Source organism: Rhinatrema bivittatum, chromosome 7 (genome assembly GCF_901001135.1).
Source record: "Rhinatrema bivittatum chromosome 7, aRhiBiv1.1, whole genome shotgun sequence".
NCBI classification, from domain to species: Eukaryota; Metazoa; Chordata; class Amphibia; order Gymnophiona; family Rhinatrematidae; genus Rhinatrema; species Rhinatrema bivittatum.
Genome location: NC_042621.1, coordinates 179,657,030 through 179,681,178, shown reverse-complemented (window position 1 = coordinate 179,681,178; position 24,149 = coordinate 179,657,030). Strand labels below are relative to the sequence as shown.

Genomic DNA, 24,149 nt, shown 5'->3' with positions numbered 1-24,149 from the left:
TTGTCCAGTTCGGCATGTTTCGGGGAGCCCGAAAAACGATCGGGATTTTCCCATTTTTTTCTCGAAAATTTGTTTTTTGGATTAGTGCACGCTAAGTCCCCGTTAGTGCGCGCTAACAAAAACTAACAAAAAGTCACAAAATCTAACTGCTTTTGTTAGCGCGCACTAACGGGGAGTTAGCGTGCACTAACTCAAAAAAATGATTTTTCACAAAAAAAAAAAAGACCCGAACTGCAAAAAAATGACATTTCCCGCAGTGGCCAAAAAATGAAGAACGACACGAACACAAAAAACGATTCACATCTCTAGTAACCAGAGTAGTAGATCAGAGGTTGGGTTACAATTGAAGTGGCATATAAAACCTTTTACACTGTTCACATAGACAATCTGGAAATTAGAAGAAACATTGTAAACTGGATGGAAAGTTGGTGGTCAGTGTGTTCCAATCTGAAGAAAAAGTGACCCAGCAATGTCTCATAAGGATCAGTGTTAAGTCCAGTCCTCTGTAAAGTTTTACAAGTGACATAGGGGAAGTATCAGAAGGGAAAGTTTGCCTGTTTGCTGCTGATAAAATTTGCAACAGTAGACATGCTCAAGGGATAGATGAAAGATGACACTAAATAATTGGCAGAATGGTCAGAGGTATGGCAACTACCCTTGTAATCCAAAAAAAAAAAATGCAATTTATTTGGGATTCAGCAATTCAAGGGTCAAATAGCAGTCTTGATAAGACGTAGCAGTCACAAAACAGGAAAGAGATCTGTGGGTTATCATTTGTGATGACCACAAGGAAGCTAGTCATTGTGACAAAGCAGATGGAAATGCTAATAGCATACTTGAGTTTATAAAGAGCAAATTCATTAGTAGAAAGAGGAAAGTAATATTCTCTACAAGTTTCTGGAAACCACATCTACAAAAGGACACTGATAAGACAGAGGCAAGCAATTCAAAGAAAAGCCTCTAAAATGATGCATGCCCTGAATTATAAGCCATACATCGGCTGTGTTAACAGCTGCTATCATCCATTAATAGCCCATGTTTATGACATGCAATTCTTAGCTTTCGAATGAATGCATTAATATGGACATCTCAAAGTAACTACATCTTGTTGAGGTGATGTTTTTGTGTTAATGGGTCTCTGTTCACTTTTGCATGTTTCAACGCACATCGTTCTATGCACTAATAGGTAATGAGCAGTTTTGCATATTTTGGCCTCATTACCTCAGCAATCTTCATAAGCAGATTAACACCGCTATTAATGTGCATAAACTAGATTGTGGGGAGTTATTGCTTTTAAAGTGTGTTAATGTGTGAAATCATTGGCGCAATTTAGTACATTGGCCTCAAAGAGAGAGCCTGAAGGATCTAGAGATGCATTGCCTAGAACAGGGGGGGGGGGGGAGCAGCTCTGGTTCTTGAGGGCCCCTAAGTGGTCTAGTTTTCAGAATAGCATTAATATCAAGTGGAGGAGTAGCCTAGTGGTTAGAGCAGTGGGCTACGAACCAGGAGACCAGGGTTCAAGTCCTGCTGTCACTCCATTGTCTCAGGTATAAACTTAGACTGTAAGCCCTCTGAGGATAGGGAAATACCTACAGTACCTGAATGTAATCCACTTTGAAACACTGCGAAAAGTGGAAAAAAAATCTAAATAAATAATAAAGATGCATAATATACATTTGCATGCACACTGCTTCAGTTGTATATTTATATACATATAAACTATATGCATATTTATAGGGTTATCCTGAAAACCTGACTGTCTAGAGGCCCTTGAGGACTGGAGTTACCCACCCCTAGTCTAGAGGAAAGGAAGGAAAGGGGAGATAATACAAACATTCAGACATCTAGTGGGTTTCAATAAAGTGCTCTAAAATAGCATTTTCCATTTGTCTGTTTTAAAAAGTTTTTTTAAGTAGCGTTTTCTGTAGATTGAAAAGCTCAAGGACAAAGAAAGTCGAAAAGAATGTGAATATTTTTTCACAGAGAAGGGTGGTGGACACCTGGAACAGACTTCTAGTGGAGGTAATAGGAGCCAAAATATTGTCAGAATGGATACACAGGGGCTTTCATGGTAGAATGGAAGAAGCAGACCACTGATCAATTAACACAGTAAGCAGGTATAAATGGGAAGACCAAGTGATCTTTATCTGCCAATATGTTCCTGTGTTAAGTATATATATAATCATGTGCTAGTTTGGTGCTCTCAGGCCTCACTCTCTTGAAATTTATTCAGACAAAAGTGTACAATTCAGATGACCACAACTGCAGCTCTGACCTCCCCTATGCATAGGATTAGAGTAGCATGTCTGTGACTGGCATAATGCTGGAATATCATTATTTATGACATGCTTTTCTACCAAGAGAATTCAAACCAACTTATGATCAGATACAGTGGACCAGAAAAAGACAAACCTAACAATACTATTATGTTTATACTCTACCTCTCCTACTTTCCTTCCACCACCCCCCCCCCCCCCCCCCCCCATTAATGACCATATCTAAAAGACTTCTCCATTTAACTGGAAATTACAGGTCACAATTGTATTCAATTGTTTTCTTTACTGGTAATCACATTTATATGCCTTAACATAAACCCAGAGTTCTAATATTCTCTCTCACTGAACAATTTAGTGTATTACAATCTCTTATGGCCCTTTGCTTTTATATTTTGCCCCTTCATAGCCCTTCCTCCATAGACGAGGGGTGACCTTGTACCATGAGTAGGCGTTGCCCTTGTCCAGCCATTCCATGTGTGCCTATGATTCTGCTTCTCCTCCTTGTAGATCTTTCTCCTTTTCTTCAATATCCATAGGTGCTGCTACAAACCGATTGTGACCACCTTCCATTAGGCAAGTCTGTCTGGATCATTCACAAGCCTTCCTTTTAAAGCCCTTGGTGTTTCTCCTTCCCCATGTTCCTTTGAGATTGGACTTGACTGAACTCTTCCCTTCCTTTATCTCCCCTACTTTCTTACTCCTTTCATAGTGGTCATAGCTGTCTCTTGCTAACTGGACCCTAGTATCCATCCCAGAAAGGAAAATGAGTGGGGGGTGGAAGCAGCCATGTTGTGCATTCGCTTAGTCCGTAGTTGGCCCAGGGCCTACATTCTTGAACAGCCCATCCCAAACTGAGTAGCTGGAAATTTATCAGAAAAACTTTAAAATGATGATTTTGAATTCTAAGGCACAGAAATAATTGTATTTATAGACATTTGATATTTCACTTTTTAACAAAACAATGGTTGCAAGCCAGATTACAATCTGTTACAAATGCAATTTAATCACAGTTTACAGTTATTGCAGGATTAAGAATCACTGGAGGCATATCCTGAAAGAAGAGTGAAGCCTTTCAAACATTTTGAATAATTCTCATGTTCCCCCTTTTCCTATTCTTCATTGAGTACATTTTAGGGGCTCAGGCTCTTTACTGTTTTGATAGCCCTTCTCTGAGCTGCTTCCATCCTATCATTTTTAATGAGACTGCATGGTAATGTTTAGTCTGCAGGTCTATTTAGCACTATAGGACATCCTCAAGATGTCTTGGATAGGTTAAGGATACAGTGTCGTCGTCCCCCCAATCTCCTACCACCCACCACTATCACCACCTTCACAACCATGGGACTTCTACAGATTACCTCTGAGGATGTTAGGGTTTTATGTCTCTTCACACTGGGTACCCCTGGGACTGTTAGGTTTTTATATCATCTTATCACTATGGGAAAACCCTGGGGTACTTCTGAGATTGTTAATGTAGTGTCTTCTCATCCCTGGGGGTACTTCCTTGAGATTTCCCTTCCATAAAACTCTTAAGTTGTGACAAATTTTAAAAGTCCATGCTATAGAAGTGTCCTTTTTGTCTAGCTCTGAAAATAATCCATTTCTTTCTGTTAGTGCCAGTTGACAAGTCTTTTACGAAAAGACTACGTTGTATGGAACTCCAGCCAATAGAACAATTTGCAATGACCGTATGTAGGTGCAGTGCTGTCTTCTGGATTTTAGCATAAAACTCCTAGCTTTGCAATTTCAGCTTTACTGCCGCTAGATTCCTAGTCAGCCAAGGTAAAAATTCTCTGCTGCTGCTTTCCTCCCTGTCCCTGACATTAGAGAAACTCTGGGTAAATGTGGCCTTCCTTTATAAACCTTTCAAGAAAGTTGCTGCTTCCTGGTGCTTTGCATGAGTGGGTGTGTAGATAAGTGGCATGAGCTGCTCTCCTTATTGTAATGTCACTCTTAGTTCTGGTAGTGTAAATTAACGGGAGAAGAGATATAAAAAGCAAAACTGTTCTTGTGCTGGTGGTGTTGGACTGTGTATGCAGAACACAAACACACAACTCCAGTGAGCGCCTGTTAGCTCTTCCCAGCCTTTTTTCGTAGGAGGTTTTCTTTTGAGAAGCATTCAGCTTTCCTGCATGTGCAGCAGCTGGAAGCCTAACTTTGTCACCTCCTGACCCCATTGCCAGGAAAGAAAAAACTTCTCTGTGATCGATGGCTGATTGGTCAGCTGCCAACTAGGGCTGCGGTTACAGTCACTGGACTGTTTTGTTTAAGCCGTAAAATGCGAGAAACTGAGCAATGCCGCCTTGGATTCTTGACCCTTTAGTAATGGAGAAAGCATGTGACCTAGAAAGATCACTGTGTGATCTTCATGGTGGAGGAAGACTATATTGGAACACTAGGATAAAGATTTTCTTAAATGGAAGCTATTGTGTGTCCATGACAGCAAACTAATAAGAAGAACTTTGCCAAATACCCTTTTGTAGCTGTCAGTGAATTAGTTTTGATTTAACTCCATCTGAAATTTACAGTTTAGTTTTTGTATTTTGCGTGTGTACGGTATTTTGACTGAGACGATAAGAAGGTATCAACCCCCAGAAAGTCTATCAAGCCAAAACCAGCTGGCCGCTACCTTCCTCAATACATTGTTTGGGAGTGAGGGGGTGGGAGCCGGTCTTAGAGCCTTTACAGGCACTGCACCAGTTTTGTGGAACTCTTTGTCCCCATCTGCAAAACATTGACAGCTAGGACCAGGAGCAGATTGTAGGAGAATATCAGCCCTGGGGGAATGTTTCAAAATAGGCCCACAGGTTATATGTTGGACACCTTTGTGTGCTTTCTGTGCAGCATGTACTTCAACAGCTCCCAAAAGCATACCAAGCCAAAATATCTTGAACATAAACTTCACATTTTCCTAAATAACTAAGTACTACAGCATGCTCAAGATCAGAGATGAGCAAACTGACCTACAGTCTCCCTTCTATCTGTTCCCTGCCTCCACCCCACCCCACAAGTTTACAAGTTTGGTTAATATAGCAAATGAAAGGAGAAAAAGACTCAAGTGGTCATCCAGTCTGCCTAGAAATGTTTTTTTGTTTGTTTTTTTCTTTTAGAGCAGTAACTGCTGCTCCATGCAGGTTACCTCTTTCATGTCCATTTTTGTAGCTACTAGGGATCCTCTGTAATTATCCCACATCCTTTTGAACTTTATTACCATTCTTGACTTCACTGCTGCTTTAAGGTGGGCTTTCACCACCTTTTCCTTAAAGAAATATTTATTTATTTAGACATTTTATATACCATCGTTCCAAATGAAGATCCATCTGAAGAAAACAGGAAAAAGCATAAGCATTGTCAAGTTAAAGGGTAAAATATTGATAAGGCGAAGAGAGAATTCAAAATTGTTGGCCGTAGAGGCAAAAAGTCATAATAAAAACTTTTTAAAATAAATCCAAAGCAATTCTTCTTCTTATGAAACCTGTGAGAGAGTTGGTTGGCCCGTTAGATGACCGAGGGATTAAAGGGGCTCTTAGGGAAGATAAGGCCACTGCAGAAAGACTAAATTAATTCTTTGCTTCTGTGTATTACTAATGAGGATGTTGGGGAGAAACCAGTTCCAGAGATGGTTTTCAAGGGTGACGAGTCAGATGAACTGAACCAAATCACTGTGAACCTGGAAGATGTAGTAGGACAGATTGACAAAATAAAGAGTAGCAAATCACCTGGACCGGATGGTATGCATCCTAGGGTTCTGAAGGAACTCAAAAATGAGATTTCAGATCTATTAGTTAAAATTTGTAACCTACCATTAAAATCATCCATTGTACCTGAAGACTGGAGGGTGGCCAATGTAACCCCAATATTTAAAAAGGGCTCTAGGGGCGATCTGGGAAACTATAGACCAGTGAGCTTGACTTCAGTGCCGGGAAAAATAGTGGAAACTATTCTAAAGATCAAAATCACAGATCATATAGAAAGACATGGTTTAATTGAACACAGTCAACATGGATTTACCCAAGGGAAGTCTTGTCTAACAAATCTGCTTCATTTTTTTGAAGGGGTTAATAAACATGTGGATAAAGGTGAACCGGTAGATGTAGTGTATTTGGGTTTTCAGAAGGCGTTTGACAAAGTCCCTCTTGAGAGGCTTCTAAGAAAACTAAAAAACTCATGAGATAGGAGGTGATGGCCTTTCGTGGATTACAAACTGGTTAAAAGACAGGAAACAGAGTAGATTAAACAGTAAATTTTCTCAGTGAAAAAGGGTAAACAGTGGAGTGCTTCAGGGATCTGTACTTGGACCGGTGCTTTTCAATATATTTATAAATGATCTGGAAAAGAATACGACAAGTGAGATTATCAAATTTGTAGATAATACAAAATTATTCAGAGTAGTTAGTTCACAAGCAGATTGTGATAAATTGCAGGAGGACCTTGTGAGACTGGAAGATTGGGCATCCAAATGTTGCATATAGGGAAAAATAACCCTTGCTGTATTTATATGATGTTAGGTTCCATATTAGGAGCTACCTCCCAGGAAAAAGATCTAGGCATCATAGTAGATAATACTTTGAAATTGTCAGCTCAGTGTGCTGTAGCAGTCAAAAAAGCAAACAGAATGTTAGGAATTATTAAGAAGGGAATGGTTACCAAAACAGAAAATGTCATAATGCCTCAGTATCGCTCGATGGTGAGGCCACACCTTCAATTCTGTGTACAATTCTGGTCGCCACATCTAAAAAAATGATATAGTTGCAGTGGAGAAGGTACAGAGAAGGGTGACCAAAATGATAAAGGGGATGGAACAGCTCCCCTATGAGGAAAGGCTGAAGAGGTTAGGGCAGTTCAGCTTGGAGAAGACAGCTGAGGTGGGATATGATAGAGGTCTCTAAAATAATGAGAGGTCTTGAACGAGTAGATGTGAATCAGTTATTTACACTTTCAGATAATATAAGGACTAGGGGGCACTCCATGAAGTTAGCAAGTAGCACATTTAAGACTAATCTGAGAAAATTATTTTTCACTCCATGCACAATTAAACTCTGAAATTTGTTGTCAGAGGATGTATTTAGTGCAGTTAGTGTAGCTGGGTTTAAAAAAGGTTTGGATAAGTTCTTGGAGGAGAAGTCCATTACCTGCTATAAATCAAGTTGATTTAGGGAATGGTCTGTGCTATTACTGTTATCAGTAGCATGGAATCTTCTTAGTGTTTGGGTACTTACCAGGTTTTTGTGGCCTGGTTTGGCCTATGTTGGGAACAGGAAGCTGGGCTTGATGGACCCTTGGTCTGACCCAGCATGGCAATTTCTTATGTTCTTATATTATACATCAACACAACAAGGGATTAAGATAGTTCTACATCTATTGTTTTCTAAAACATATTAACGAAAGGTCTAATACAGTAATGTTCACATGTTGATCCATGAATTCTCAAGATATTTTACATCTATCATAATTTGTTATTCATTCTTCCAATATGATCTATGTCCTTGATATTGTAGTTCTCTGCATATTGATATTTTAAGTTAGATCATATGCATTTCTGAAGAGCCAGGTTTTCAGCTCACATTTAAAACTTTCTTTCTTATTTGAAACATAACGTCTCGGGTAGAGAATTCCACAACGTTGGGCCCGCTATGGAAAACATTTGGTCTCTTATTTGCGTTAGATGTGTACGCTGCGTTGTAGGCACAGTTAATAGTCCTTTGTTTTGCAATCTTTAGTGTTCGCTGTGATGTATATGATTAGAGTGTCGCGCCTATTAGGGTTTCTGGCATGGATGATATTAAAATTAGTATTAATACTTTATAATAGATTCTGGATTATACTGGCAGCCAATGCAGTGCTATCAGCAAGGGGTGATATGGTCAAATTTCCTTGTCCCTAATAAAAGTCTTGCTGAGGCATTTTGTAATAATTGTAGTGGTTTTAATAGTCCTGAAGACAGGCCTAGTAGTAGGGAAGTTGCAGTAATCTATGTTTGAGAATATTAGTGTTTGTAACACAGTGCAGAAGTCCACGAATATTAGTAAAGGTTTCAACTGATGTAATATTGGCAGCTTGGCGTATTCTGAATTAATTTGTTTATTTGCTTTTTCATTGTAATGTTCTCAATAATGTGTATTCCTAGGTCCTGTACTTGATCTGAGGGTGTAATGTGAAAATTACCCAGGTCTAGAGGCGGTGGTTTAACAATAGCGGAGTTTCTCCTTAACCAGATGATTTCAGGCTTTTTTTTTTGTTAGTTTAAGCTGCTATTGTTCTTGCTGTATTGCCTTCATGTATGTTGAGTTTTGATGCTGTATTTTCAAATGATTTGGCGAATGGTATGTCAGCTTTTAAGAAGGTGATTCCTATTTCCACTAGTAATTTATATAGAGATAGAGGAAGCATTTAAATGTTGAATAGTGTTACAGAGAGTGCTGAACTCTGGGGGATACCTGTCAATAGGAAAGGTGTCAGATATGTGGATGCCCAGTTTGACTTGTAATGTCCTCTTGGATAGGAAGGAAGACAAGTATTTGGGAACACTACATTCTATTCCAGTTTTCTCAACTGATGGCATATCAGTGAATGGTCCACCATGTCGAAGGCTGCTGTTTAATCAGTTAGCAGCAGAATATAAGGTTCATAATCATCAAACCCCCGAAGAACAGGGTCCATTAAAGATATGAGTAAAGTTTCTGTTGAGCAATTTATTTTTTTTTCCTAAATCAGAATTGGTTTGGATATAGAACATCATTGTCTTCTAGGTGGTTTTCTAGTTGTTTTTCTAGAACTCTTGAGGTAAAAGGCAAGTTGGATATTGGTCGATAATTGGCCCAATCATCAATTCTACCAGTTTTGTTTTTTAGGATTGGTTTAATCATATCTTGTTTTGCCTCACATGGGACTAATCCTTCTGAGAGCGAGTGGTTGATTACGGTTGCGATTGTCGGAGTGATTACGCTGTGTACTAGTTTCAAGGAACTTGCAGGAACATTTCCAACATTGTTCCTGAAGCTGTGAAGGATTTCAAAATGGCGTGGGATAAACGCTATGGATCCATAAAATCTTGAGGATGTGAATGAAGAGAAGAGGCATGGGGGTGGCTTGCGGGAATGAAGGCTACTACCTGGTGATTAATACCCTTATTCAATAAACATACACAAGGTTAATGCGATTCCAACATTGCTCTATGCTTCAACGACAAGAGGAAATGTGGGAAAAAAGATCTGCATTCACAAATAAATGTGGGAGTAGCATGCTTTTGTGGCGGTTACTACTCCAAACCAAATTAGCCTGATACTTCACTTTCAGTGCATATCCAAGCAGCTCTCTGCTTCAATGGCAGGGGGGACGAAGAAAAGAGGATTTATATTCAAACAACCAACAAGGACTAAATTGCACAGGTTGGGTAAACAAATAGGCGTGGGAATAGCTTGCTTATTGCAGCGGTTACTACCCCTAACCATTTAGGCTTGATATACTTCACATTGATGTAGCTCCAGCACTGCTCTCTACATCAGTGGCGGGGGTGGAGTGAAATTGGAACCAAAAAGCTACCAGTGAGGGCCCTGACCTCGGCGGTCAGAGTAACAGATAAGTATGAGAAAAATAAATATGAAAGCTTGCTGGGCAGACTGGATGGGCCATTTGGTGGTCTTCTGCTGTCATTTCTATGTTTCTATATAAGCTATCCTCTTGGAGTTTTATATCATGACCGCTAGTTCTGCGGCTTTCTTTACATTGGAAAAGGTTTGATTCTTGTGCATCATTAATACCATTCAGGAATTAAAAGGTCTGTATGGTATTTTTCCTCTCCTCCAGGGTATACCTGTTAAGATCATTCAATTTTGATGCAGATCCCTCACCATTTTGTCTGCCTTTTTCTGGACTGCTTTCATCTTGCCTCTATCCCTTTTGAGATTCAGTCTCTCTCATGTATATACATACTCTTGGTTCCTGGCATGGTGTTAGTCTCTTGCCAACCATCCGCTTTTGAACCACTTGCCAAGCAATGAGGCAGCCACACTGCCAGAGGCTGACACACACACATTCTATTGTGGTGCTGCTCAAGTGCTCACATGCAGGCTAATTTTTAAAACAAGCATATGTGCGCCCATACATGTGCATAAAAGGCGCACAAGCAGAGACACTGGAATTTTAAATCATGTGCGCACTTGCGCGTGTATGATTTAAATATGCTCCTAATTTTAAGAGGTTACTTAAGCAAAGCTACTTTATGTATCTTCCATAAGTCTTTGCCGGCTTTAACGTGAGTATGTAAGCAGATTTTAAAAACATGCTGGTGCGAGGGACGTTCCCAGTTTTTCTAATTAATCCTCCAGTTTGCCCAGTCAGCATCAAGTTCTTCCAGACCCCTCTACTTCATTCTGCATGCCCCCCAGTTGATCTGGACCCTCACCCTGTCTTGTAAGCCTTAAAACGAGAAATCTACAGACTTGCTCCTCATCAGGAGCAGTGGTAAAGCTACGCGGATTACAAGCTGCCCTGCAATGTAGCCTCTGATTTTAAAATACAGAGTTGCGTGTGTAACAGTTGGCCCCACCCTGGAATGCCTATGCCCCGCCCTCTTATTTTTGGCACAGGTATATACGCTAGTAAATCACAGCTTTTAAAATCCGTGTTCGTGCGTGGCCCATATATGCACATAAAACAAAGTACCTGGCAAATGCCAGAGAGTAGATACATTCTTTGATCTACTTTGAGACTGTATGAGGTGTGGGCCGTAAGACGTTATCCGGGATTATTAGCCCAGGGGTTTCGTCAGCTTAAATAAAATAAATACAAGAATGTTGTGTACATATTGTTGGGGTTCTTTTTCTCCGTGCATCGCATTATGCTTGCCCACATTAAATTGCATCTGCCTTTTTAGATGTCCAGTTCCCCATACTAGCAAGGTCCTCTTGCATTTTCTTACATTCTGCTTGTGTTTTAACAAATCAGAATAATTTTGTCATCTGTAAACTTGACCTCCTCACTAGTAGTTCCTTTTTCCAGATCATTTATGTAAATATTGAACTGCACTAGTTCAGCAGAGATCTGTGGGGCACTCCACTATAGTCTAACCCTGTTTCCTGTCTTTTTTAACCAGTTATCGATCCACAATAGAACACTGTCTCTATTCTGCAGGCTTTTAATTTCCTGAGGAATCTCTCATGGGTGACTTTGTTAAATGCCTTCTGAAAATCCAGATGCACTGTATTGGCTGGTTTACCCTTAAGTTTATTTACACCTTAAAAAAAATTCTAATAGGTTGATAAATCAGCACTTATGTTTGCTAGTCTGTATATGCAGAGGAAATAGTACAGTGCTCCCCTGGATGTTCCTTAGTTTGGAGAGTGTTTTTAGTGTAGTGCTGACCCCTTAGAAGTGGTGGGTGGTTGTGGCTGGTCCCTGTGGCTGCTCATAAGTGCTCGAGCATGCAAGTTATCTGGGTAATGTGAGGGTGGTATTGTTCAGACCTAGCGTTACCATGTGGTTTTGGGGTTTTTTGTTTTAAAATTTACAAAGTATTTTGGGCCCCTTGTTTAAAGTTATTTTATCCTTCTAAGGCTGTGTATTATATTTTAGCAGTATGCTCTGCTACGGAAAATAGTGCCTCTTTTGTTTTCCCCACTGACCTAGCCATGATGGTTGCAAGCTGAGAGCAAGAAAGGGGAATCCCCTCTCAGTCTGAACCTATCAGTGGAATTCAGGTGCCACTATAGATCACTTGTAGGTCAGCAATAAACCGTAGGGATGTGAATCGGATCCGATATCGGATCCGATTCTGGTTCCGATTCACATCTCTATAGATGTGAATCGGATCCGATATCGGATGTGAATCGGATCCAATATCGGATCCGATTCACCTTCTCCAGCTCCTAAGTTGTTCAACTCCAAAACAGTCTCCCACCCTGGCATGGTCACCAGACGAGCCCAAAGTGCTGCTTTACTTATTTCATAAGTCGTATGCAGTCTAAGAAGCTGGTAATCATTAGGAGATCTTCAGAGCCAGTAGATTAATGTTAGCTCTTAAAGAAGTGCTGCTGTATGCTCTAACTGTGAATAGCTCGTGGAAGACAAATACTGTTTTTCAAGAGTGTATGTACCACTTTACAAAATAATCTAGCAAATACAGTGAGAATCTTTTTGTAATCAGGTCTTAGTATTAGTTATTTTATTTTTTTTATTGGTGCTTAATTTGCTTGCTTGAAAAGGTATTTGCAGTTTGACGGTGTTATTGCCTTCTCCAGCGCACATAATTGTAGTCTGAGAATATGCCGCCGCCTTGCTGTAGTTACCCTGACTGACATTCAGGCGACTAATAAATTTGACAGCAGAGGTCATCCAAAAACACAAACCTGAGCCTTGGAGCATGTTCAACAAATACACATTTGCTCCTTGCTTCTCCTGCCTGCTCTCACAGGCTAGTGCGGCCAAATCCCAAAATGTGAAATCCTGCTGTGGTTATAGTTAGAAGCACATCTGTTTCAAAAGCACTATGTAGACACACATCTGAAGTACTTATGCAAGTCCTGGTTCTTGGTGTGTTTTGCATTGTGGAACGTTAATTATGAAGCTAAAATCCTGCATGTTAGAATTTTGTGCTGTTGTGAAATATTGTGTGGTGGTTGCTGTCTTTTTAAGAAGAGATTTTGCTGGTTTTAGCTTCTTGTCTACTTTCTTCTTCTAAGTCTACAGTTCAAAACTGTTTTGTTGGGTTTTTTGGTTTTTCCTCTGACATGGTAATTTTCTCCTGCCCATTTGGTTCTCCAGCACACTCCAAAATGGGGCTGGGATCTTGGTGCCATCTGTCTTCATTCACAACTACCCCAGGGATTTTTTCCCCCTGTTTTCTATCCCCCCTGCCGGCATATGTAGTCTTAAGTCATTGCAGTGACGGGCCAGGGTCAGGAGCCGTGGAATCATAAGCCCTGAAGCCAGCCACTACATGTCACCCTCGAGCAACGATCACGATTATCTTCTCACTCTTCTCCTTTTGTAGATCAAAGCTGCTGCCTTAGCTTAACCATTCTTTGGGGCAAAGAGCAGCTGGGGTGGAGGAATTGATGCAGGAATAATTCTATTTATTTTTTTTAAAGAAAGTCAAGTAGTTTGTTTTGTTTTTTTGTGGTTTTTTTTTTACAAAAGCTTAAACAGGGGCACTTTGAACTTTATTTTTCAGCCATTTAAGATCTGTTTTGGAGCTGTCTTTGATAAGTGCTTTTAGGAGGGGTGGGATATACATTTTATAAATAAAATAAAATAGTATAATAGTTCCATCTTTAATCTAGTATATAAGTACATGGTTTTGATAATTTTGTTCAAGAATAACAGGTCCATTCTCTCCCTGGCACAGGACACTGAAGCTATGAAACGAGCTTTGGGATTGATTGAGTCCAAGTTAAACCAGGCTAAGGGCTGGCTGAGGGATCCCAACGCTTCCCCAGGTATCATCATGACTTTTATAGCCTTTTGCTCTTAAAGCCCAATCTAAACTGAAATTTTAGGTTGCCAGGATACTATGTGAGACCATTAAATGCAGAATCTGACCTTGTATGTGAACTCTTACTTTATAAATACAAATCTAAGCAGAACATGTGTGATTAATTGGCCAAAAGATATTTTAATTTGCAAAAGTGGCAGAGGTAATAAAGCTTTATTTTTTTACTTGTTGAAATGGAGTGATTGTTACAACCCATGTTTAATTGATATGAGAGAGAGAGTGATAATTACCCTTGTTCATCTTCGCAGATCCCTTGGTGTAGCTAGTAATGCTGTGGTTCTGGCCACTTTATTCAGTAAGCACTGAGGACATACTAAACAGCAATTATTTTGTCTTTTGCATATTAGGAGATGCTGGTGAGCAAGCTATAAGGCAGATCCTGGATGAAGCAGGAAAAGTCGGAGAACTGTGTGCGGGCAAAGAGCGCAGGGATATTTTGGGGACATGCAGAACACTAGGGCAGTTGACTGATCAAGTATCTGATCTTCGAGCTAGGTAAAGGCATTGCTAAAATATTGACAGCATTTCTCGATGAAGCTGCTCAGAGGAGCAGTAAATTGTTTAGCAGAGATTCATATGAGTGGGGAAACTGAATATCATGGTGATTTGCTTCCAGAAGAGCTAGATTTTGACATGATCACTCGAACTTTCATCTGGACTGGGCTGACGGTGATGAAGGGGCCCTGTGGAAATTTTGGTGGGTAAAGGGGGGGGGGGTAGTATGCTCACAGGATCATCCACGTAGACCGGGGTAGGCAAGCTGGTCCTCTAGTGCCACAGGCAGGTCTGGTGTTCAGGATATCTACAACGAATATGCATGAGAGATTTACATGTTCTGCCTCCATTGTATGCAGATATCTTTCATGCAGATATCCTGAAAAGCCCAAGCTATTGCAGCACTCGAGGACTGGAGTTGCCTAGCCCTGACTTAGAACAGTCCCACTTGCTGGCTGCAGGGTGCTGGTTGGTACATCTGTGTGTACCTGCTTGAGCTTTGCAATACTAGCTGAGCCAGGGACTTGCTAAATGAGGTCGTTCCAGACTTTACTTAGTCTCAAATATGTAAATTCCGGTAAACTGTACATTAAAATCATTCTCCATCTTTCAGTTCATTTTCAGCACAGTTTTGTGGTTGCTGTTAGTCCACTTGAATGCATAGAAAAGAACTTCAGTTCATTTTAAAGTGGTTGCAGGTGGATGTTCTTCCAGCAGCTGAACAGCATGTAAGCTGGCCCAGGCCATGCCTTGGCTTGCTGCTGTTTGGTTTTTAACTAGGTAATCACTTTAGATTGTATTTAGGCCTATTTGTCAGCACGTTAGCTTAAGTTGAGAAGGTTTAGATGTGATCACCCAAGCTCTGAGTTTTCTTTGGCGTAAAGTTTTGTTGGTGCTAAACTCCATAACCAAAGGCTTGGATTTGGAATTTTTGAGATGAAAAGCTAAAGAAGCAACAAAGACATAGAATATTTTTCAGGGATATGTTCTTAACTCCTGAGCAATTGTCTCAAATTTATTTATTTATTTATTTAAAACATTTTCTATACCGGTGTTAGTGTGTACATCACATCGGTTTACATCGTAACAAAAGATTGGAAAATACATTTAACAGGGAGAAACATGGTAAGGGGCGGGAGCACGCAGAGAAAGGCATAGAAATATAGAGCAACTGGTAAGAGGTTCTGAACTTGAGTAACTATAGGTTCTTAGTGTAATTTCTTAACAGATCTATTGGTACATATCATGCTTGATAACCTATTTACTTAAAATTATATACATTATGTACAGGGGTACATAGGGTTAAATTATAATGGTATTGGAGGTGATGGCGGGCTATGGGCTGGGGGAAGGCAGATTGTCGCTAGTCCGGGAAGGCCTTTGTAAATATAAGAAATGCTTTGGGGGAGCTTTCCCTAAGGTCAGATTGTTGCAAGGTACGTGTGGACTTTAGTGTGTGTGCACCTTGTAACTAATTTTCTAAGAGAGACGTCTTTGGTAGTTTATCTTTGAAAACTGCCTACAAGTGCGTGTGTACAAAGTGCAAGCTTGACGCCTGCTGTTTGTGTTGGGCAGCTGAGGATGGGAGTTAAAGCAGCATATGAGGAGACCGCGTGATCAGATGAACGAGTAAGACGTATGGCATACTTGCTCCGGATGTCTCCACCCCTTACTAGCCTACAAGAGTGCTTTTTCATGGATGTCAGGGCTTCCAGTTTGCACTCATGATTTTTGCAGCTGTGTGTGGACAATTTTGTAATCCGTGGTGGTGGCGAGATGTCTGTAAAGCCGCAAAAGAAAGAGGAGGGAGGCAGAGGGTAAATAGCAGGAAGGTAAAAATGGCTGACGGGCCTCACAGCCCGCGATCTCTCCAACAACAAATAATGAGGCATTGGTGATCAATTGTGACTAAGGCAGTTGTGGCCACTCTGGATTCTAAGTTTGCCAGAGATTTCCCAAGCAAAGAAACTAGCTGAAATAAAACAGCAAGTGGAGAATATGCAAAGGTGGGTGTCTGAGGTGGAAGCCGATACCCAGGGCTTTGATGCAGTCGCAAGAGCAATTACAATCGCAAGTATTAAAATTGGAAATAAAGCTAGATGATTTAGAGAACCATTTAAGGAGAAATAATTTGAGGTTTGTGGGTGTACCGGAAGCGTTCTCAGATCGCGAAGTCAGAAAATTGTTAGAATGGCTGGTGAAAGAGCTGGGGCTCCAACATCTAGTAGACCACTGTCATGTGGAGAGAGCGCACAGACTGGGGCCGCCTACCTCAGGCCTGTCCCAACCTAGAGTGGTTATCGCCCGATTTTTGAATTTTGCCTGCAAAATGGAAATTCTGCAAGCATACTGGAAAAGGAGAATTAAACCATGAGGGTCAGCAAACTCTAATCTTCCAAGATTACTCCACTGTGGTTTCACAAAAGTAAAGAATTCTCTTCGATCTGTGCTGAACTTTTCAAAAGGAAAGTAAAATTCACATTACAGTATCCGACACATCTCAGATTAGCTGAGAATGGATCATGGCGTTTGCTGGACTCTGTCAGAGATGAAGAAAAATCTCACTTCATTACCGTGTGACTGAATACAGTAAATATGATATCCCTTGTTGTTTAGCTTAAAGTCCAACATCGATGTGATCTGTATGTTTATATGTCTCAATTTTAACACTAGTCTCCTCTGAAATGGAAAGCTGTTGAGATGACATCTGATTGTTTATTTCAGATTTGCGTATGAGGGATCTGTCCATTATGGTCACAATCTATCATATGGGACAAAGGAATTTAGTGATATTGGTAGATGGGGGGGGGGGGGGGCACCTGCACGGATTGATATGTAGCTCCTAGGGGCCGATTCACTGTTAATGTTGATTGAGGGTGAATAGGGAGGAGGGGGGTGGGTGGGGTTGGGATATGGGTAGTAAGCTATAGATACATGACAACAGGGCTTTGAAATATGGTCTTTTAAGACCAGCACTTCTGAAAATTCTAGGTGCTAGCACTCTAGGCTGGGGAAGAACTGACACCTGTTTTGAAACAATGAATATTGGATCTGGGGATGGTCATATTTTTTTGGATTAAATATGGCTGAGGCTCTGAAGTATACTTCTTGGAATAGTACTAGTTTAGGCTCCCCAATTAAGAGAACAAAAATGAGTAGGAAAAAAACAAAAATAGCTTTTTTTTTTTTTTTTTTTTAATCAAGAAATGCACTTAACGATGCTAGAAAGTGAGAAATTATTGAGGGACTGGGTTGGTCAAATTTTTTCCTCTCCTGCATTAAATAGGAAAGGTGGTATTGCTATTTTGCTAGCGAAACTGATCCCGTTTGAGCATATTCTCGCATACAGAGATAAGGAAGGTTGATATATATTAGTAGTGTAGAAACTGTATGGGAAAGAACTCTGTGCAGTATCTATGCACCAAACGTATATTCACACACATTTTTTGAAGACCTAACACCATTTTGAGACTCATGAGAGGTAGATTCATATAGGCAGTAGATTTCAATTGTGTGGGTGATCCTGATATGGATAAATCTTCAGGGTCGCAAGAAGTTAGATTAGGTAAGAATAAGGGCATTCCATATTTATGCAAAGCTTTAAACTTGATAGATCCTTGAAGGGTTCTCCATCCCACAGAGAAAGTTGTTACACATGTCTCCAGAGCCCATATGCAGACAAACACTCTTGTAGGTCCGAAGGTTTTTTGCATTAAATATTTTTAATTTTTGAATATGGCAACTCCACTGTTTAAATGCAAGAACATTTCAATGCAATTCTGACGGGTCTTCGTCGGCTACAGTCCATTTTATCAGTATGGTCCTTTTGAATGGTGATTATTTACATTTATTTTTACAGAACTAATTCCTATCTGTGCTGTCCCTCCCGACGCAGCCAATTTGGCGAAACATGGGGTCAGTGTCAAAAATGGGGGACCCCTGGATTTGCATTGAAATGTTCTTGCATTTAAACAGTGGAGTTGCCATATTCAAAAATTAAAAATATTTAATGCAAAAATCTTTCGGACCTACAAGAGTGTTTGTCTGCGCTTGTCGTTCATAAACAGATATATAAAGTGCAGCCTTAGCTCATGCTTTGTTTCTTGGATTCCAGAGCCCATATGACCATGTTCCATATTTATTATATTTTAATTTCCTCTAATTACTTTTCACAGGTGATGAAAGTAGAAATTGGGTCACTGGAATTCTTGAACCACTCAATGATTTTGTTGGAGGTGAAATTAGGTGGGGAAAGGGCTGCCATACAACGTTGGCACTTTCCTAGTTACTTAGAGGAAGATAAGGAGTTCAGGTCATATCTGCAGTCTAAATGGAAGGAATTTGAAACTAACAATGGTCAACATAAAAATGATCCCATATTATTTTGGGAATTTAGCAAAACTATGTTGAGGGGAGAAGTCACGTCCTGTTTAATCAGCCATAATTAAATAAAGAAATAATTGATATGTAAAGTAAACTAGCGAAGGCTCTGTTAATTTCGAAGTTCCACTAAACAACTCTGTAAAAAAACATTATGCACTTTGAATATGTACTTACACAAAAGAACACAAAGGCTGCTATTGCATTCTTCTCACAAATTATATCAGTTTAGAAATAAAGCGGGGAAGCTATTGACCAGGAAATTCATATATAGAGGCTTTGAACGATGACAAGAGGATTAGAACAACTTCTACGCAGGAGATATGTCAGATTTTTCGGAAGTTCTATGAAACCCTATATGTGAAAGATATTAGAGAAGGGGGGGGGGGGTGAGAAGAAAAGTTTTAAAGAGGGCTAAACCTACCACAGATAAGACAATAGCAATTACAACTCTTAAATAGGCCTATACAACCATTTGAGATCATTGAATGCATAAAATCTAGTCAGTGTCATAAGGCCCCCGGACCAAATGGGCTGAGTGCTGATTATTACAAGCGCCTACTCTCTGTTGCACAACCCTTTGAAGATTACTTTGATGCTGTACTCAGTAAAATAAGCTTTTCGGAAGAAGCACAAAAAGCTTATATTAGTTTTACCTAAGGCAGGGAAAGACCCAACCAATCCGGCCTCGTACAGGCCTATCTCCCTTCTAAATTTTGACATGAAATTATTTGTTAAAATAATAGCGAGTCAATTACATTGCATTCTTCCCTTCTTAATTTCTGAAAATCAGATGGTATTCATCAAGGGGAGAACAGCAGATAGACATATCAATCAATTACTAACTGCAATGACTCACTGTACATATCAAAAGATACCATCACTAGTGGTGGGATTCTATGCCAAAAAGGCTTTTGATAGTGGTATGGTCATATCTCTTTTCCATTTTGGCCAGATATGGATTTGAGGGGAATATTTTAATATATATAAAATTACTCTATCAACATCCCAGTTCTATTATTTTGGGCAGATGTCTGAAGCTTTTAAGTTACAGCGAGGGACACAACAAGGGTGCTCACTTTCACCATTACTATATATTTTAAATGTGGACCCACTATTATGGAAAATAGATCAGGGTGCATGGATTTTGGGGTTTATAGTGGGGAAGGTTTTTAAAATTACTGCATTTGCTGATGACTGAATATGTCAGGAAAACTAAAACATCATCTCTTTAAAAGGGATTGTGCATTTACAACAAGATTTTGGAAAGTTTTCTGGATTAAAAATAAACCTAGACAAATCGGAAGCACTGGACATCTTAGGTAGTTTGAGAGAACTGGGGTCCATTGTTTCCATTAAATGGGTTGAAACAGAGATGAAGTATCTGGGAGTAAAAATCCCATCAGATGTGAATGATATCTATAAATGTAACATAGTGCCACTGATAGCTAAGATGAAAAAGACACTGATGGGATGGAAAGCCTTACCTTTGTTACTCTATGGTAAGATACACATGTTTAAAATGATGGAACTACCTGTGTTTATTCATAAGATAATGAGAGAATTTTTCTGGGGAAGCAGAGGTGCAAGTCTGGCTTTAAAAAAAGATGTTTACAGTCTGTGCAGGAGGAATGCGGTGTAACTTAGCCTGCAAGTTATGAATTGTTAAAGATTCACTTTACGATACGAGATTGTGCTCACCCACAACTTTCTTGCAAGAATATTGTCAACTGTTGAACCTGAAAAATGCATTTCATATAATGACTCAAGATCTATCAGACCATGTGAGGCAAAATGTTGTGGTGTTGGCTTGTAGACAAGCATGGAAGATGCTCTGTGGGAAAATTGCAATTTAATGGAGAAATTTCACCTTTCCTTTCTATAAATGGCCATCCACTGTTTCCACCAGGGTCCTGGGATCCTGTATTTTTGAGATGGAAAGAGAGAGCATTATATATGCTTCAACATTTTCTTAAACCACACAGTGGCTTAATCTGTTCCTTTGAGCTACGTAATAAGTATGAGCTTTCTCATAAAGACTTTTATGCATATCTTTAAGTTCATCATTTTATTGAGAAAGATATCTCTCGTAAAGGACGGAATGAGGCATTAAACTCATAAAACAAGATATTTCTATCAAAAGTGGGGAAACGGACATCTTGTTCGTCTTTGAAGGCAATGCTTAATATAAAGTCTTCTGATATAATCCAAGAACTGGTATTGAATTGGAATCAAGAAATGGATATAACTATCACATTGCAAAAATTGAAAAGCTGTTTCAGTACCCTTATAGAATCCTCAGAGAACATCATATTGACGGAGACTCTATTTATTTAAATTTCTACGGAGAATGTATGTGTCCTGAAGCTGAGCATTCAAGGCAAAAATGAACACCTCGGATGTACATTTGAAATGTGCAAATGAAAAAGGTAACTTTTTTTCATAGCTTCTGGCAGTGGAAGACTTAGGAGTCACTATTGACACCTCCCTCTCCAATCATAACCGTATAAGAAATATCACCAACTCCTCCTTCTACAAACTGCGCTTACTACGCCATCTCAAACCTCTCCTCGAATACTCTGATTTCAGGTCTGTTCTCCAATCCCTACTATCCTCGGAGATAGATTACTGCAACTCTGTCCTGACAGGTGTACCCTATATGCCACTTGTCCACGACAGATCATCCAAAACACAGCAGCAAGACTCCTTACCGGCACTCACACACGAGAGCACATCTGTCCTATTCTATAATTTTTACACTGGCTCCCTATTTCCTTCTGAGTACAATATAAGCTGGCAATGATCATCCATTCCTCTATTTACAATTTACACTCCCCATGGCTCTCCTCAACAATAAAAATCCACACCTTAACCAGAAAGCTAAGATCATCTAACCAGATGCTACTAGATGCTCCACCCGCAAAACTCATACACCTAGAGGAAACCAGAGAATGCGCTTTCTTCTCTCCTGGACCACTCCTATGGAACAGCCTACCAAAGACAATAAGATGTCTCCAAGAAAGAAGACTGTTCAAAAAAAGCCCTAAAAACTTTCCTCTTCAAGAAAGCATTCCCGATCCAAGATAACTGACTACCCTCAACCTGTTCCCCGACAGGGGATGCTACCTAACCTTCTCCTCCCCCCCACTAAGATTTTACAATACCTTCCCTCCTCTCTATTGTCTATTTATGTTCCACATTGTACCCCGCTCTGAATGTAGAAAGGGCAGGTAACTAATAAGTGCCTTTAAATTAAATAAATATTGTATGTGTTGCGTCCGGCACCCCGTTTGCCTCACCTTGTTCACGGCTCCTCCCTCTGCCCTTGGGAAAATGGCTGCTGCCGCATCTACAAGCCAACCTCTCCGGCATCCCCGGAACAGCTATGGTGCTGCTTCCCGCCATGCTCCTCTCAAGGGTCTACTAGGGTGCGCATGCCACCCACATCTTTATTCCAGCATTGGCACGAATCTCGGGGGCGTTCCCCTCTACTGACGTCACGCCATCCGGGTATATAGCCTGTACTTTGTTGCTAGCTCGTTGAGTTAGCAAAGGATTGGTCTCGGCCGGTCTAAGCTACTCTGCTGCTTCCGTGCTGCCGCTGGAAGCTCTCTCTGCCCTTCGGGGTATTGCTAACCTGGGTACCTGCTCCTCAGGGGCCCTCTGCTTTATTTCAGGTGCCTTACAGGGATCAGGTACTTGCTCCTCGAGGGCCTGCTCTCCCTGCCTCATGCTGCTACCAACTTTTTCTATCCTGGTGGAATAGCATATTAACAGCAACCATGTAGTGAGTAATCTAACGCTCAGTCTATCTCATCCACAGCGCTGCCTTGCTGGGAAACCTTTACCGGAATTCCCCTATACCAACGGGGTGAGAAGGGTTCCCTCTGCCAAGGGTCCTGAGACTGCTACATCCAGACTACCTAACTGTGTTTGTGCGTCTGCGTTTAGCCCAGTACCTTTCTTGCCTCACGGGACTCCTCCCCGTGAGCGTGGTCATCTGTCTCAGTACCCAAGAATCCACCCAAACACCAGTTAACCATAACACTATGTTCTGGATAGAGTTGTTGGAATACCTGAATAAACTGCTACAGGTGCAGATGCTGGTTTCAGTCATATTAAGTCGGATGTAACCGATATTAAGTCTGATGTCCCGAAGAGTAAAAAAAAGTTTAAATAAAATTTTTAAAAAATTTGGAAGTCGGCCGGCGGCTGTCGGGTCGAAAACCGGATGCTCAATTTTGCCAGCGTCCGGTTTCCGGGCTCGAGAACAGACACTGGCAAAATTGAGCGTCGGCTGTCAAACCCACTGACAGCCGCCGCTCCTGTCAAAAAGGAGGCACTAGGGATGCGCTAGTGTCCATAGCACCTCCTTTTGCCCGTTTTTACTGCCAGGCCTAATTTAAATACTGAATCGCGCGCACCGGCGAGTGGCCAGTGCGCGCGCCGGGAGAGCGGGCATTCGCCTGCTCTCCCGCGGACTTTACTGAATCGACCTGAAAGTAACTGTGTACTGTTGTCATGTTTCAATGGAAAGGTGGGTTCAAGGTGATGTGGGGGGAGGGTTATATAAAGGTGTGAACGGTTTATTGCTTATAACTTGGTATGTTCACTGTATGTAAAATTCAAATAAGTTATTAAAAAAAAAAAGCATATGAACATTTTAAAATAAAATATATACTCAGTTTTCCTCCCTTGACCAAAATATGCTCCAGGGAATGCCTGTTTTAAACCCCACTAATAGGTCATGCGCTGTAAAAGTCTGCTGTAAGGGGGACCGTTTCCCACCAGGGCCATCTGGGTAAATACCTTTTTGGAGAACTGTTCTTTCTGTGCCCAAGTGTGTAGTCCATGTCATTTACTCTGTCACAGGCATTTATTGTGCAGTCTCTAGTTAACTGATGCATGAATGCTCTTTAGATACTTGGGAGAAGAGAGGATTACTACCAGGTCCTGATTATGCATTTTTTCCTGCAGGTTAGAGTCCCTCTCTTAGAATGCTGTGTAACCAATGCAGAAATGTTTTCATAACTACATGACCATTGGTCCATGCCTGCTGCACTGAGCTGATGCAGGGAGTATAACTCTTGAAAGCTATTTACAAATGTATTAGATCAGTCCAGTAAAAACCTATCACCTGCAACTTGTTTGATTTTTATTGCTACATTAAGTGAACTAATAGCAACCACATTATTTTATTCCACTTCTGTTTTAAACTAGTGCAGAGTGTGAAACATCTCAGACCATGTAGCCTGGCCCTGATTAATTGACAGTACTATTAGTTGAATACTTGATAATTAGGACAGTAAAAATGTTAAGATGGGTGTATTCAACACTAATTTATGTGTAAAGATTGAGGCAGGGGAGAATGAAAAGGAAATAGATTGTAGCTCTTATTGGATGCACTTAAGATTTTCACTCCTTTTTAGAGAAGAAAAGCATTCTCGGAGAGCAAGCAGGGTATCAGTCCTCACATGTGGGTGATCTCAGATGGAGTCTGGCACGGA

General features: G+C 40.5%; 1 protein-coding gene across 6 annotated transcripts in view; it reads left to right on the top strand.

Annotated features, from left to right (window-relative positions):
- VCL (vinculin) overlaps nt 1–24,149 on the top strand; it is a 266,600-nt gene that overhangs the window by 176,890 nt on the left and 65,561 nt on the right. For all 6 annotated transcript variants that reach the window (XM_029609565.1, XM_029609568.1, XM_029609564.1 and 3 more), the window contains 2 exons: nt 13,621–13,711; nt 14,115–14,262. In XM_029609565.1, the coding sequence (XP_029465425.1) occupies nt 13,621–13,711; nt 14,115–14,262 (239 nt within the window). The remainder of the gene's footprint in view (nt 1–13,620; nt 13,712–14,114; nt 14,263–24,149) is intronic.